Source organism: Rhinolophus sinicus, chromosome 10 (genome assembly GCF_057876585.1).
Source record: "Rhinolophus sinicus isolate RSI-liver-muscle chromosome 10, RSI-T2T, whole genome shotgun sequence".
Lineage (NCBI taxonomy): Eukaryota > Metazoa > Chordata > Mammalia > Chiroptera > Rhinolophidae > Rhinolophus > Rhinolophus sinicus.
The window spans coordinates 4,207,110-4,223,496 of record NC_142510.1 but is presented as its reverse complement, the minus strand read 5'-3'; the positions used below and the strand labels follow the sequence as shown (position 1 = coordinate 4,223,496).

Genomic DNA, 16,387 nt, shown 5'->3' with positions numbered 1-16,387 from the left:
AGGCAGCTCGCTCCTGAGGAGCAGGGGTCATCCTTAGTCCTCCCTGCCCCGCACCCGCCACACAGTAGGTGTGCAACTAATGCTCACTGCAGAGGCGCTGTTTGGGCCGGAAGCCTGGGCTCTAGCTCTGTCCGGCCTCCCAGCACAGCCATTTCACCAGCCTTTTGACCTCTGATTTCAGCCTCCACACAAGAGGAAGTGCCAGCTCTGCAGCCCGCCTTACGCAATTCCGTATGTGTATATCCATATCCACACTCTAGGGCAGGGGTTATCCATCTGGGCTTCGTGGACAGAATTCACGGGGCCGTGGCTTTGAATGGGAAGAGAAGGATCCTTATTTTCACTGAGCTCTCCCTGAAATCTAGCTAAACGTAGGGAAGAAACCATAGTCGTGCCAGCAGGAGCCGCTAGCAGGAATCACATATTTTCCTATCACATTATAATTCATGAACATACCTCTAAATATCATTTATGCTCACCGCTTCTTCACAATTACAGTGGCTATTAGACCTGCCACGGATCTCATTATTTCACGTGTTAAGAAAGAAACACACATAATTATCATAAATTTGATGTTTTAAAAAATATTTTATAATTTTGTACTTCGGGTGTGAATCAAAAGGCGCTTGCCTGCCTGTATCCTAACTTGGGTGTTGTATTTTTTTTTGCTTTTTGTTTTTTGGTTTTTTTTTTATATTCTGTAATCCTATCTATTTTGATGGAAGAGTGTTATTCTGAGCTAGGGGTCCACAGGCTGTGTTCGCCAAGGCGTCCGTGGCGTGGAAAGGTGACATCAGAGTCCTCTAGAGAGGACATAGGTGTCACGGGTGATTGCAGATGCCACCCAAGTGTGCAGTGGGCAGCATTCTAAGGTTCAGGGTCCCCACCTGTAAAATGGGTGTAATGATAGTACCTGCCTCGGAGGACAGAGTGGCCTGCCTCACCTGTGACGACCAGGTGACAGACTACGCGCAGAGCCCCTGGCTACGTACCTGGCACATAGTAGGAGCGCAAGAAATGCTTTGATTGCCGTGACTGTGCCCTGTCACTTGGCCTCTGGGCGGAGCTCCCTCTTTCAGGGCACCTTTGGGCTAAAGGCCTCTTTGTCTCGTTCAGGTTCATCCGGAAGCAGGGCCTGGACCGACTCTTCCTGGAGTGTGACGCCCACATGTGGCGCCTGGGGGACAGGCGGATCCCCGAGGGCATTGCCGTGGATGGCGGCTCGGATTGGTTTCTGCTGAACAGGAAGTTTGTGGAGTACGTGACGTTCTCCACGGACGATCTGGTAACCAAAATGAAGCAGTTCTACTCTTACACGCTGCTTCCGGCCGAGGTGAGTGTCCAGGAAACACTCCTGAGAGAGGTGGGGGCCGGCGCTCCCCTCTGCAGCCCAGCAGGTGCTGAATTTTGGGCAAAGCGATGCTGGGTCCCATACGTTGTCCTCCAAGCCTCCAGAGGGAGACGGAGAACGGTATCAGGACCTTGCAGGACTTGGCTGTCATAGCAGCCCGTGGTCTCCCGCAGAGCTGCCACCCACAATGCACAGCGTCTTAATGCAGAGTAGACAAGGCCCCACCCTCCTCAAGGCACTTGGCTCCCATGGTCATAAAATCATCACAATATACTGATTTTGTTAGAACAAGACACGGCCATTTTCTAGAAGAGTGTTGTAAAAACAAACAAACAAAAAAACACACACCTCTGCTGCCTGCAGTGTTGATGGTACCCCGCCCCAGAGTTGTGCAGTGCACAACTGCACAACTGGACTCGTCTGTGCTGGCCCTTGCAGGACACACGTCGCTGTCCACAGCTCCTCTACAGTCACCGATCCTGGAGTGACGATTTTCTCAACACCAGGAATCCCTTTTCTAAGTCTGAATGTCGTTCTGTCATTTCCTGACAGACAGGCAGCAGTGCTGGCCTCGTCAGTTACACCAGAAATCCCAGTGGTCCCAACGACAGCCAGCCAGGGCTTCTGCTGGACCCACCCCAGCCCCCTGCACAAATGCCTGGGACTCGGCAGTTCCTGCTGGCTTTCGGAAGCTTTCACAAATGCACCACTTTTCAGACCTCAGGGCAGGAAGCTGCCTTAGTTAGGGCTACCGAGAACGATAGGTGAGGTGGTTTATGAACACCATAAATTCACTTCTCACATCTGGAGGCCAGACGTCCGCGGTCAGGGTGCCGGCCTGGTCCGATGAGGGTCCTCCACTGCCTTGCTGACTGCCTGCTACCTACAGCTCTCTCTGTCCTCACATAGCTGAAGGGGTGAGAGATCTTTCCGGGGTCCCTTCCTTAAGGGCACTGATCCAATGCGTGAGGGCTCCACCTTCACCTCCTAACGACCTCCTAACACTACGCCATCGGGGGTTAGGACTGCAACCTGTGAATTTGGGGGAACACAAGCACACTCAGTCCACCTCAGGAGCCCTGTCGTGCAAGCCTGCAGACTGTTCTCAAACAGCCCCTCCCCTGTCTGGAAGTGGGCAGGGACCCAGTGCTGACGTGTTACCTCTGACATGCCACAGCCTCCTTCTCAGAGCTGGGCTGAGCGAGTCTGGCTCCCTGACTGCCAGCTCCCTTTCATCCCAATTTCCAACCTCAGAGAACTCCAGAGCTGGTTCTGTTTCTTTCGAGCCCCCAACACCTCCCATGAGTGGTCCACCGTGCCTTTCCTGGCTATGCCCCATCTCCAGATCACTCAGGTTGTGTGTTTCCAGGCCAGACGAGACAGTGCATCTCATTTGATGGTTTCCGTGTCCCTTGCCAGCACCTGGAGCAGTGCCAGGCCCCGGGAGGGGTGATGGGCCCTCAACAGGTTTTGCTATTCTGCACACATGTTAAGTAATCAGCTTTTAATCCTGTTTCAGCAAAAAGCACCTTTTCTCTCAATTCCGATAACCTCCTCATCCATTATCTTGAAGGGAATTTCTGTATCATTATGAAGGGACACAGGGCAATCAGTAATTGGGTGCTTTTCCCTCCCACTTGATGGAGAATAGCCACCTCTGTGGGCTTGCAGACGGTTCAAGCTTAAAATCCAGGGTCACAGGCACACGAGTTAGCACCACAGGAGGGTCAGCTGGGGGTGGTGGGTGGAGCCTTATTTGGCCCACACACCTGCCCACTGAGAACAGACTGCTTGGGGCTTGTGTTAAGATGCTCGTCCGAGGCTGGCTCTCTGCCCCAGCCCTGCCGTAGCACACACAGGCACGTTGCACTCCAATCCCTCCTGGCCCCACCTTCCCCAATTCCAGCCACTCGCCTTGCTGTCGCTTCTCCCAGACCACCTCCAGGGGACCAGCTCTGAAGAAATCAGGGGGCTGTGCCATAAATTTAGAACAAACAGATGGATGCCCCCATAGTTTCCCCCAGGGAGCAGAGAGCAGGGGGAAAGGTATCTTCTGGTATCTGGGGTGGTTATAAAAGTGTCCAAATAGAAGTCAGCCTCACAGTGTCTGTCTGTCTGTCTCTCTCAGCATCTCCAACCACGTCTGTTCCCTCTGGTCTCTCTTTTCACTCTCAGCACGGCCTCTTTGTCAGGTTCCTCGGAGAGGTTGGCCAAGAGTTTTAGGATTAGGGGAAGTGATGGCCCCTGGTTCAGCACCATGGACAGTGAGCACCCCCCGCCCCACACCCCTCCCTGGGTTGTAGTCACACCACTGCAGCCCGTCAGGCAGGTGGGCGCCAGGGATGCCTGCCAGCCCCAGGCCTGATGCACCCCCACATCTGACCTCCCTTGCCCAGGGGTGAAAATCGAAAGCTTCAGTTTTTGTTGTCAAGGTATCTCAGAGCTGAATCCCTTTGGTTTCTGACCTGCTCACAAAGCAAGAGCCTTTTGGTTTTCTGGAAAATTGTTGCCATGTTTTTCGCTCAGGGGCCCGTGTTGACATACCGTGGGGGACTTTCTCTCTCTGCTGAGCAGACGGAAAATGCCCTGAAATCAGATCCTACACGGCTGGAGAAAGACAATTAGAGAAACACTCAGAATGTTAGACTTCTGAGCAGAACTGACCCACTCTGGACAGAACCTCCCGTGGACCCTGAGCAGGACCCGCCTGGCAGACCCTCGGGTCTACATGTGGCTCCCAGAGGGTCTCTTCACAGTCAGGGGCTCAGGGCACGGCGGCCCCCGCGGCCCATTCCAGGGAGGCTGCCGAGGGCTCAGGCTGCCCCTCTCTCCCCCCAGTCCTTCTTCCACACGGTCCTGGAGAACAGCCCCCACTGCGACACCATGGTGGACAACAACCTGCGCGTCACCAACTGGAACCGCAAGCTGGGCTGCAAGTGCCAGTACAAACACATCGTGGACTGGTGCGGCTGCTCCCCCAACGACTTCAAGCCACAGGACTTCCATCGCTTCCAGGTGACACCCCGCCCGCCAGCCCCCGCACCTCCCTCCCCAGCCTGCTCTGCGGGCCCCAAGGCCAGGCCTGGCGTCTCCTTCCCGCCCTTTCCAACCCCGGCTGTCACTATGGATAGGAATAGTGACAACATCTGCAGGAGCCAGCATCTATTGGTCACTTACCCACGCCGCCTGTATTGACTCCTTAACCCATTAACCCCAACAGCCTGATCGATAGACAGATAGACAATTATTATAATTGTAATTAATCATTATTATTCCATTTTAGAGATAGGAAAACTGAGGCATAGACAGATCAAAAAGCTGTTCAAGGTCACACAGCCCAACGTAGCCCAACATTCCCAAAGGCCATACTCATATCCATTTCTTTATACTGCTTTTCCATCAGAATCCCCTGAAGTATTTGTTAAAAACGCATTTCTGGGTACAAACCTGAGACTACCTAAGGCAGAGTTTCCCCCCTCGGCACTCTTTACCTTGTGGCTGGATAATTCTTTGCTGTGTTGAGGGTGGGGGGCTCCCAGACACTGGAGGGTGTTTAGCAGCATCCATCCCTGGCCTCCTCCCACTAGACCTAGGAGCCCCCAGCACTGGTGACAACCAGAAATGCCTCCAGACATGCCACATGTCCACAGGGGGCAAACTCCCCCCCTTCGCCCCCGCTGAGAACTGCTGAGGTCTGGGGAAGTCCAGGAACTTTCCTTTCTGATTTATCACGCTTTGGGAAATTCTGAAGGGCAGCCACCGCATGCTGTCAGCTTAAAGGAGTGGCAAGAGGTTCAGACGTCATTGCCTTCACGGGCACCTCTGCGCCACCTAGTAAGGTCCAGCTGTCGGGAGAGCAGAGGCAGAGCCAAACTTAGGTCAGTAGTAACACTAGACCATAAGCTCCTCAAGGGAGGGGGCTGTGTTGGAACTGTTTCCGTAGCCCTAGACCAGGCGTCAGCAAACTACAGCCCCTGGGCCAAATGCAGCCCACTACCTGCTTTTGTAAATAAAGTTTTTATTGGAACACAGCCACACCCATTCGGTCACAGTTCTGTCCGTGGCTGCTTTCACACTACAGCAGCAGAGAGTACCAGTAGTTGCAAAGCTGGAAATATTTATGATCTGGCCTTTACTGAAAAAGTTTGTTGATCCCTGCCCGGGTTATAGTGTAAGACCTAGTATATAACGGGTGCGCAGTGTTTTGTTTCTTTAATCCTGGTCCCTGGATCTTAATTGTGGTTCTGCCGTTACCTTGCTGTGTGACCTTGGATAAGTCCCTTTCCCTCTCTGGGCCTCTGTCGCCTTGAAAACGTGGCTTACACAAAGGGTCCTCAAACACTGCGTCCTCGTCACCAGGGAAGCTTTTGTAGATACAGATTCCTAAACCTCATCTCCAGATGTGGGCTGCAATGCCCAGCGGGTAATCGGGAATGGTGGTGACTGGTGAGCTGAAGAGACCAGGCCCATCTCAAGGGACAGCTGCTGTTTTGCTTTAACCAGCTGTTACCATGTAGGAACATGGCCCCAGGTTGCCAGACCTATTTCTGTGCACAGGGAAGCCAAACATGGTTCCTGTGAACTCTCCTTACTTCTTAAATGTTGCCAGCTAATTCAATTTTAAAACACTGCCGGACAATTAAAATATGTCCGTAGGCTGTATGTGCCCTAGACCTCCAGCTAAATGATTTCTGAGATGCAGCCCAGCTCCAAACACCTCGGATACAATTTATTTAAGAAACGTTTCATGATGCTTCCCGCACGCCCACCGCGGCTCTAAACGCTTCACCAATATTAACTCCTCACGTCCTCACACCCTGACTGTCCGCTCCGTGGGCAGCGGAGGAAACGGAGGACAGAGAGCTTAGCGTGTCACGTCAGTGCGCGCTGGCCTCTGCGTGCGGGAGCCCTGCCCCCCGCCCCACGCCCACGCCCCCGCCCCACTCGCTGAATCTCGTCTCTCTCTCCCACGAGCGCAGCAGACCGCCCGGCCCACCTTCTTCGCCCGCAAGTTCGAAGCCGTGGTGAATCAGGAGGTCATCGGGCAGCTGGACCACTACCTGTACGGGAGCTACCCCGCAGGTACGCCGGGCCTGCGCTCCTACTGGGAGAACGCGTACGACGAGCCGGACGGCGTCCACAGCCTGAGCGACGTGGCGCTCACCTTGTACCACTCCTTCGCCCGCCTGGGCCTGCGGCGGGCAGAGACATCGCTGCACACGGAGGGGGAGAACAGCTGCCGGTGAGCCGGGGCCGGGGGCCGGGGGCCAAGCACGACCGTGGGGGGGGGGCGGGGACCAGGAAGGCGGGAGCCACCCAGGGACCCCCTCTGCTTTAGGGGCTGCAAGTCCGCCCCATGCTTTTCCGGCTCTTCCTTTGCGTAAAATGCACCCACACAGCGTTCAGAGCACGTGCGGTCTAAGCCCTCCTCACCTGTCTCCTTCCCGAATAGCAGGTGTGATGTTGACCCAACTACTGCCTTGCAGGGGACTCATTCATGCTAAGTGTGTGTAATTTAGAAGGAAGTTCTAGGTCCCCTTGTATAGTTGTGTGTGTCTTAAATGGGAGGTAACCATGAGCAAACAGCACTTTTTTTCACTTCCTGTTATGGAAAATGTCAGATATATCCAAAATAAAGAGGAGCGTGTAACCCCCATGCTCCCGTCACCCAGCTCCAGCGGGGACCAGCTCGGGGCCAATCCTGGGTCACCGCCCCCTCCTCCCAGATCAGTTTGATTGAGGCACATCCCAGACGGCATCTCGTTTCAGCCGTAAATAATAGACAGCTCTGAAAAATACTGACTCCTTTTACATTTTTTATTTATTAAATTTCTTGGGGTGACATTGGCTAATAACATAAAATACAATTCTCTAATATACCACCTGTATGTTGCATTGTGTGTTGCGTTGTGTGTTCTCCTTCTATCACTATGTGTTTGATCCCCTTTACCCTCTTCATCCTCCCTGCACCCCCCCCTTCCCCTCTGGTAACCACCATGCTGTTTCTGTGTCGACCAGTTTTTATTGCTTGTTTGTTGCTTTCAGTTTTATATTCCTCATATGAGTGAAATCATATGGTTCTTGACTTTTTCCGACTGACTTATTTCACTTAGCATGATAATCTCAAGATCCATCCATGTTGTCACAAGTGGCAGTATTTCATCTTTTCTCATGGCCAAGTAGTATTCCATTGTGTATATATACCACATCTTCTTTATGCATTCATCTATCGAAGGACACTTCGGTTTTTCCAATGAAAGACTCCTTTTTTAAAACATAACCATGCTATCATTACCACACCTAAAATGATAACCAAAAGCATCGCTCAGATGCACAACTGTGATTTAAAATGTTCAGAGGACCCTTTAGAACCATCTCACCGGCCACTAGCGGATACCAGTTGACATGGAGGGAAGGGTGTTGTAGAACACAGGGGGAGGTAGGAAAACAATTCAACACCCCCTCCCCCACCACCCCACACCCGCCTCACCTTTCCCTGAGCCAAGCGGCCTTTTTCACTTTGTGGGGTTTCTCCCACGCGCCATCCATGTGCACTGCAGACGTGTACGCATTTGCAGGCAGTCTGTTGTGCTGTTGCTTTCCCACTTGGCATCATAGTATTAGCCCCGTCCCTGGGCAGCTCTGCAGCTGCCGTGATGCCCAGGATCCTTTCTAATGCCGCTGGTATTCCAGTAAAAACTGCAGAATGAGCTTAATCCAGCCCTTCCTGTAGCTATTGTCAGTAATGGACCATTGTAAATCATGTTCTGATGGCTCTTTTTGCAGAAAACCTTTCTTCCCCCCTTCTCTTTTCTGATTATTTTTTCAGGACGCATTTCCTAAAGTGCCTCTAATCACTCTCCTCCTCTCTTGTTCTCCCTTCTCCTCCCACCTCCTTTTCAAAGAAATTACCATCAGTGTCTCTCCACTGAGCCTTCCCCCGTGTGTGCCTCCTTGCCCACCCATCTCTCTCCTGAGGAATTATTTTGTTCCCTAAAATTCGGAAAACATGGGAAAGTTTCCAGGCTGGGGCCTCACTGTTTCCTTGTGGCCTCAGCCTTGTGCCCTCTCCCTGCAGAGTCCAACATAGTTTGAAGGGAGCCCCGTGGGGATTGGGACCCCAGGGTCTGCAGTTGGAACTCAATTCTGTTGACCTTGGGCAAGTCCTTCACCTCTGACCCTCGTTTGTGCAGCGGGAAGAATCAGAAGCCTTACGACATAAGCTGTTGTGAGGTTCAAAGGAAATCTTCCTCAACAAAAAGACCTCCTGAGTTACCTGCCGTGTTTCCCCGAAAATAAGACCTAGCCTGACCATCAGCTCTAATGCGTCTTTTAGAGCAAAAATTAATATAAGACCCGGTCTTATTTTAATATAACATCTGGTCTTGTATTAAAATAAGGCCGGGTCTTATATTAATGTTTGCTCCAAAAGACACATTAGAGCTGATGGTCCGGCGAGGTCTTACTTTTCAGGGAAAAACGGTATGTGTTTTCATTATCCCCATCTTAAGTGTTTTACATACCAAGTGCTCAGTGGGTGTTCTTGCCGTTATTATCCAGCTGCGAAAAGCAGTCCAGTCAACAGAGAGCCTACTGTGTGAGCTACACGCTCCGGAACTGGTTATGTGACCTGCTCCCTCCGTGCTTTCCTTTGCTTACCGTCCCCGCACAGCCCGCCCTTTCCTGGGCTTCGGGGTCCATCGCAACCCCCACAGCCTCTGTGCAGCTTGCTGAGAGCTCTCCCTGAGAGCCCGCCCCTCCCTGTCCCAAGCTGAAAGTAACTCAGACTTACCTCCAGCCCTCCCACTGGTGCAGCAGCAGGGCCGTGGGTCCAGGGCGCGGTGAAGGTCTTTCCCCGGGCCGGTCTGGGGGCAGAATCCTTGCCTGCTGAATGAACCCCCAGGACAGAGCACAGTGCCAGCGCTTGGCAGCTGCCTGTTGTTCAAGAAGAGTTTGAATCCTAGGCCTTACAGGACCTATAAGATACATGATCTTATAGGAGATTCTAGAAGACACCCCCGATGTGTGTAGGGTTGTTGAAATTTTCTCCTGGTACTTGTTTTGGGATTAAGGGAGCCATCCGGGCACCTCAGGCCTGGGAGTCTGTGCCGTCTTGCTCGTGTTTTATTCTCCTGGAACCACTGTGCCTTGCTGTGGGCAAAGCCAGTGTATCTATGAATCTGAGCCCACAAATAGATCAGGACAGAGGGCCCTTACCCCCAAAGGCGGAAGAGAGTGAGTCCCTGCCCCTGGGATACCTGGGGGAACAGCAGGGGATAACTGGATTTCAAGAGTCTCATTTTTCTCCGGGTACTTCATGCAAATGGCGTCTGGTATAACCTTTCGTAAATACCATGTTTATTGACTTTTTTTCTCATTATAAAATAACACATGTTCACCGTATAAATGTTCAAAATGGCAGATTGAGAGAACAGGGACGTAAAGTTTGCTTGTGGGCCACCCTGCAGAGATAGGATGTCAGTATTTTATCAGCGGTGCTCACATTTGCGTGTCCGCCTGGGCCAGGCAAGTAGCATGTGTCAGCCAGTGCCAACCCCTGCAGGGGGCCTGACCAGGCCACCCTGCCCGATTCGGATGTAGACTGGGAGCTGCCAACCATTTTTTAAGACAAAGCAGAAATCTAGATTTTTGTGAGTCCCTAATGTTTTTCAATGCCCACCTTAAATTTAAGTAAGAAAAAAAGAAACACCCCTTTTGGCCCAGTGATGGCATCTGAGCCACCCTTAGGTTCTGCTGCGTTGCACCTTGCCTACTGTACTGCCTCTCGTTATAACTAACTCCCTCCTTAGTTTCAATTAAGAGCCATCTACAGTCAAGACAGGTCCCAGAAGGCTTTGCGTTCAGTCCTGGGTTACATGTATCCCAGATGTACCTTAGAAGCAAAGGGTTCAAGAGAAAATCCTTCTAGAATGTTCACTCAGTCAACAAGTATTGACTGAGCGTCTGCCATGTGTCAGGCTCGGTGGGGGGCCCTGGGCACTCGGCCCTGAGCCTAAAGCCTTCCCATTCTAGTGTGAAGACACACCGGAGCTGAGCACGCATAACTAAGAACAAAAGATCCATAGGGATAAATGCTGGGCTGAGGGGGGAGGTAACGTCACATGATGGCAATGAGTGGGTGACGTAAGAGTCAGCGGTCAGTGATCTCTCTGAAGTGGTGACACTCAGGCAGAATGATAAGACATTCTGAGGAGAAGAGTCCTGAGGAGAAGAGTCTTCCCGGCAGAGAGGAGCACCTGTGTGAAGGCCTTGAGGCGGAAATGAGCTTCGTATGTTCAGGAGTCCGAAACAATGTCTACGCGGAATCCAAACTAAGGTCCATGTGGCTAGAAGGTGGTGGATTGGAGCACAGGGAGACAAAATGGGGCGAGAGGAAGAAGCAGGGCTTTGCAGACCACGTGAGGAGTCTGGATGCTATCGTAGCAAAGCCTCTGGTGGCACGTAAGCAGAGAAGGACGGATATGGCCCTATGACGCGGGTATAGCGGACAACAGGAGGAGGGAGACAGTGAGGAAGCTCGTACGAAGGTCCAGGCATGACGGTGGCTTGGACCAGATGCTGGCAGTGACAGCAGAGGCTGCATTCAGCTGGACACAGCAGGATTTCTGACGGAAGGCGAGGGACAGCAAGCACGCGAAGACCACCTGCCGGGTTCCTGAGTGCTTGACCCCTTAGCACCCAGTACAGCGACCACTCCCTTCTAGAAACACTTTCTTCTTTCGACACCCAGGCCAACAAGCTCTCCTGCTTTTCTTCCACCGTCACTGACCCCACCCACCTTACAGAACAAACACTGACAGTGTATTATTTATCTGTGGCAATAACTCTGTGTAACAAACAAGCCTCAAATCAGTGATTTGAAATGAGAAGCATTTGTGCAGCGCTCACGTTTGCAGGCAGCTGGGACGTGTTCTGGTGTCAGCTGGTGTCTCCTGCCGCAGGTCAGGGGTGGGGCTGGGGGTTGTTAGCTGTGACAGCTGGGTGGCTGTGCCCGGTGTGTCACCCTCCAGGCGTGCTCTCATGGTGATCGCAAAGGAACACGAGAGGCGAGTGGAGGTGTGTGAGGCTTCGCAAGAACTCGCACGGCACCCCTTCCGCCACATTCTGCCAGCAAAGCAGGTTCAAGAAGGGGGAATAGACTCTGCCTCACGCACACCAGGAACCCTGCAACGTCACGTGGAAAAGAGCATGGAGACAGGAAAGGAGGAGAAAACGCCAGTGACCCCAAGAATTACCATGACTCCGTGGTGCCCAGGTCCGTCCCCACTAGCCACCAGTGGGTATTTCAGTTTAACGCAGATTAAATGAAACCAAAGGTTCAGTCTCGCCCGCCCACATTTCACGTCGTCACAAGTGGCTAGCGGCTGCTGTATCACAGAGCACAGCTTAAAGCATTTCCACGTGGCGCCATCTTCAGCACCGTCCAGAGGGACGCTTTCTGCTCCCGAAGTCCTGACCCAACGCACCCTGTGTGAGCCGTGATGCCCAGCGAGTAGCCCGAAGGGGGGGCCCCTGGAGACCCCCCCCAACAACTAGGCAGTGATTTCCGGAGAAGTGTCAACACAGGGAGGCAGCTTCCCCAACCATTATCGCTGGACACAAAGGAGGCTGAGCGGGGACAGTGATTTGTGGACCGCTGTTAAGGAGCCTCAAGCACCCTCTAAGTGACACACTGCTGGCAGCCTTTTACTTTACAAGCAGGAAGAACAAGGCTGCGGCTGGGCCCGACCAGCCTCCGCCCTGCCTCACACGCTGCCCTCCACCCTCCTCGGGGCATCTAGCTCCCCTGCCCCTCCCCGCCAGCCCGCCTTTGTAGATGACAGACTCGCACCTTGAAACAGCAGCTACCTCTGTGTGTGTGTATATACGGACCTCAGACTAGCACTGGTGTTTAAGGGCAGTGCCCAGCGCCGTGGGTGAGGACAGTGAGAGCATAAATCACAACCTTTCCGAGAAGCTGGGCAGCAGACATTCGGAGCCCTAGGGGGTCGGGGGCGGGGGGGAAGGTGTTCCAAAACCATTTTTACTCAAGGATTTTAATGCAGCGCTGTTTAGAGTGGGCAAAAAATTAGAACGCAGTTAAACAGCCAGTGATGGGGAACTTGCTCTGTCAAATATGACATTACATTCGATGGAATAAGGTGTCTACACAGTCAGAAAAATCATGTGTTTTTTTTGACACTTTTCAAAGACGTAATAATGATGGGGACAAGAGCAAAAGCAGGAGCTAACCCGTGTGTATATCACGATCCCCGCCACATGAGATATATGCAAAGACTGCATAGAAAATGAGGCCGGGAGGAGGTACGTCTGTGTGACATGGTTTTCTCCCCGTCACCTGGCACCACAAGGCCCGCCCACGTCTGTGAGTGGACTTCGTCTATGCAAAGAAGCATCCAGAGTAGCGATTATTTTCTTTATTGTGCTTTCGTACAGGCAGCGTGCGTCACGTTTGTCATCAGCCACAAAGTTGCCGTCAATACTTACTGAGATCGTAGACACACAGGGGGCACGTTCAGAAATGACACAAGCATTGTGTAATCACATGGGCTGCGTTGGAGGCGCGGGACCGGCGGGATGGGCGAGAGGCCCCGTCGTGAGCCCAGACCCCTCCGGCGGTGACCGTGAGCGCGCTGAGCCTCTGTGTGTTTTTCAGGTACTACCCCATGGGCCACCCCGCGTCTGTGCACCTCTACTTCCTGGCTGACCGCTTCCAGGGCTTTCTCATCAAGCATCACGCCACCAATCTGGCTGTGAGCAAACTCGAGACACTGGAGACGTGGGTGATGCCAAAAAAGGTCTTCAAGATCGCGAGCCCGCCCAGCGACTTTGGGAGGCTGCAGTTTTCCGAGGTGAGGAGCCCGCCACACGTCGTGGCCTTTCCAGCCCCTTGCTGGGCTCGGTTCCACCATCTGACACCTGTGGTTGGGGATGGAGGGCAAGGGGACTTGGAGAGCCCCAAAGATAAGCTGCCCCTGTGCCTGGAGAAGGTTCTGCCACCCCACACACTGGAACTGGCATCTTAAACGGCAGGCAGAGCGGGATGGGGGTGGTCGGTGTCAAGAGGACCAAAGCAACCTGGGACCTTGGTCTGTTTCTTCTACTAGAACCTCTGTGTCTTTTCCGTTTTTTAATCCTAGCCAGTGATTCCTCCTAAGCCTGTGTTAATAGCAGACCGGTAGGTAACCAGTGTGGTGGCATTTGTCCCATTTAACAGGTTGGAGAACTGAGGCCTGTGGAGATCCAATGATTTTCTGGACCATACTAGGAAGTGGAAGAGCTCAAAATTGACTCAGGGTCTCTTAGGCTGCAAATCCCATGTTTAACTTTGGTTTTGTCTCCCCTGTTCCTGGCACAGGGTTTAGTTCAAAATAAGTACCAGGTTGATCATTGAATGAATGAGTGGGTGGTTAGATGGATGGTCGGACGCATGAACAGATGTGTCAGCGGTTGGACAGATGGACTGAAGTATGGATTATGGAATGCAGTTTCTCCCTCTGCGGTATAATGTCGGCTTCTAGTTATTTTAGTTATTGGGCAGAAAAATAGCTAAAGACTCACCAGCCCCGCCTTGTCACGCGAGCCCTGCCTCCAGACCTGACCTGCACTCGCCCAGGACCACTCTCCTCCCGTCACACTCGTCTGTGGGGCCCCGGTGGCGTGTGCTGAGCTTCCTGCCCAGAACGCTCCTCCGGGCCCCCCCTTTTCTGTGGTCCTGACCTAACCCCCGACGGCCCCTTCAGAGCATCCCCCGCCCTGCCACTCATGCCACCGTCGCTGCACTCGCCACCTGGCACCCTGCTCTCCTGTCCCCTCTGAATCATCCCCTGGATTTCTCTGCTCCCTGCGTGACTGTCTGCACGCGAGTTGGGACACTGCCGCTGTCGCTCGCCACCATGCCCCCGGCACACAGACAAGCGCGTGGCATCTATCAGTGCCGCATGAGGCTTCTGAATGGAGGGGTGCCTGCGCTCGGTGGTGACGCTGGGAGGCCCACACCAGACTCCAGCATGAGAGTTTTGCCTTCCCCACGTCGGCGAGTAGCTGCAGGGACTCGTCCCGGGGAGTCTGGCTGCCAGGTCAGGGACCTTAGAACACGGAGAGTCTTGAGGGATGAGAGTGGGCTGGGCGCAAGTGCCCCACTGGCGTCCGTATTCCTTGCCAGCCCTTTTCTAGCCCCGATGAACGACACTGGGGGACGTTTCTTGTGAAGCCACCATTTTCAGTGAAGGCTCCAAATGCATTGGCTTGATAGGAGCTGCCAGGGGGCCCACTCCATAAATTACTGGTGCCACGGGGCAATTAGATGCTGCCCTCGCTGGGCTCTGCGCTGGGGGCCCAAGCGGCCAATTGAAGACATTAATGTCCCATTAACAAGACGGATGCCTGGTGGCCGGGCTCCCTGTTTACCAGCCGGCTGTGGGGAGACGGACAGTGACAGATGGTGCTGGCCACTCCGTGGCTAGTGATTTGCGAGGGTTCCCACCGTAGCTCTGGTACCCTCCGTGTGAGAACCACCACGATCTCTGCAGAGGAGCGGCTTGGGACACGGAGCCCCGAATCTTGTTTGTTTGTTTCTAACGCCTTGATTTTAAGGCAAATGTAAAGTGGGACAAAAAGGAAAGGCAGAACTGCAGGGCTACTTTGCAGGCTCCAGGGAGCCTCCCTCGTGCTGGCACAGGCCTGGAGCCGTGCCAGTGCCTGGCTCCCAGCAGGAGGGCAGCTCAGACCTGCCCATCCCGGGGAGGCCATGCTAGGGACTGGGGAGAGGATGCTGGTTCCTCCAGCAGGCAGTCACCGGGTCCCTACATACGCGAAGTGCAGAGGGGACACCGGTGACCCGCACACACCAGACCCCCGTTGTCGTGGGTGGAATTGCTCTCTAGTGGGGTAGGCAGCCAGCCAGTGAGCGAGCAAATAAATGAACAAACACGTTTCAGCTAATGACAAGCATTGTAAAGCAAAGAAAACTCCATCCATGTGATTGTTGAGGACTTGGGAGGCGGCTTCCGACGGGACAATTCATTCAGGAAGTTATCTAAGGAGATGAGCTGAAACCTGTAAAAGGTCTGAAGCATTTTTGGATCTTCCGGGAAGAGAACGTGCAAAGGCCCTGAGGCTCCAGGCAGGAGCATGGTGTTCGCACAGGGCAGCAAAGCCACTGTGACCGAAACACAGAGGAAGAGGGGCTGTGGGGGGAGAAAAGTCACCGAGGGGACCGCGAAGGAGCATGAGGACAGGAGAGGACGCGGGATTGTGTCTGAGGTGCTGTAGGAAGCCTCCACTGGGCTGGAAGCTGGGGAGCAGTATATGAAGCTTGAACTTGAACAGGCGCTTAAATATGGCCACTTGATCATGTTGTAGAGAGTGATTGTGGTGACCTGGTGAGGAGATCCTAAGGCCACAGAGGATGTGACAGCAGCAGGGCTCCGTGTCAGGCAGCCCTCCCGCCCTCATGCTGGGCCGGCAGCTGCCTCTCTCCTCCTCGGTTCAGAAACAAGGTCCAGGTTTTGCCATCGGCCGCTGCACAGTGCTTCTGCCGGGTTGTCGCGATTTTAAGAACTCAGTCTTCCGAGGATTGTTCAGCCCCATTGCTAAGGAGGATCGAGGGTGACATGCTAAGTGTCCCCACACTCCCCTAACTGGTCAAAGCTCCCCTCCTTAAGTGGGACCCTCATTTAGTTTTGTGACATTACTCTGTGTGTTAGTATCTGTTGCAAAGACATTGTGGAGAGGGCCTGGGTACACAGACACCCATGTGACAACCATGTGTGTCAGCCCCTGACCATTCAGGACCCAGATGATGGCTGAACAGAGATAGGTGGGTGGATAGAGAGATGGATATTGAGCACCTACTACGTGCTCAGCTCTGTTTTAGGAACTGGAGATACACTGGTGAACAGGCCCGCTGTGGTCCCTGCCCTACGAAGGGGAGATGCTTAGAGAAGCTCTCAGGGAAGGCTGAGGTCTGCATGAGTAAGAGCTGGCGGGGAAGGGTACGGAAGGAGGGCAGAC

At 53.4% G+C, this 16,387-nt stretch overlaps 1 protein-coding gene across 2 annotated transcripts in view; it reads left to right on the top strand.

The window, feature by feature from the left end:
* The window catches only part of XYLT1 (xylosyltransferase 1), a 340,445-nt gene that overhangs the window by 313,636 nt on the left and 10,422 nt on the right, over positions 1 to 16,387 (top strand). For both annotated transcript variants that reach the window (XM_074322544.2, XM_074322543.2), the window contains exons 7-10: positions 1,117 to 1,333; positions 4,190 to 4,366; positions 6,331 to 6,593; positions 13,029 to 13,224. In XM_074322544.2, the coding sequence (XP_074178645.2) occupies positions 1,117 to 1,333; positions 4,190 to 4,366; positions 6,331 to 6,593; positions 13,029 to 13,224 (853 nt within the window). The remainder of the gene's footprint in view (positions 1 to 1,116; positions 1,334 to 4,189; positions 4,367 to 6,330; positions 6,594 to 13,028; positions 13,225 to 16,387) is intronic.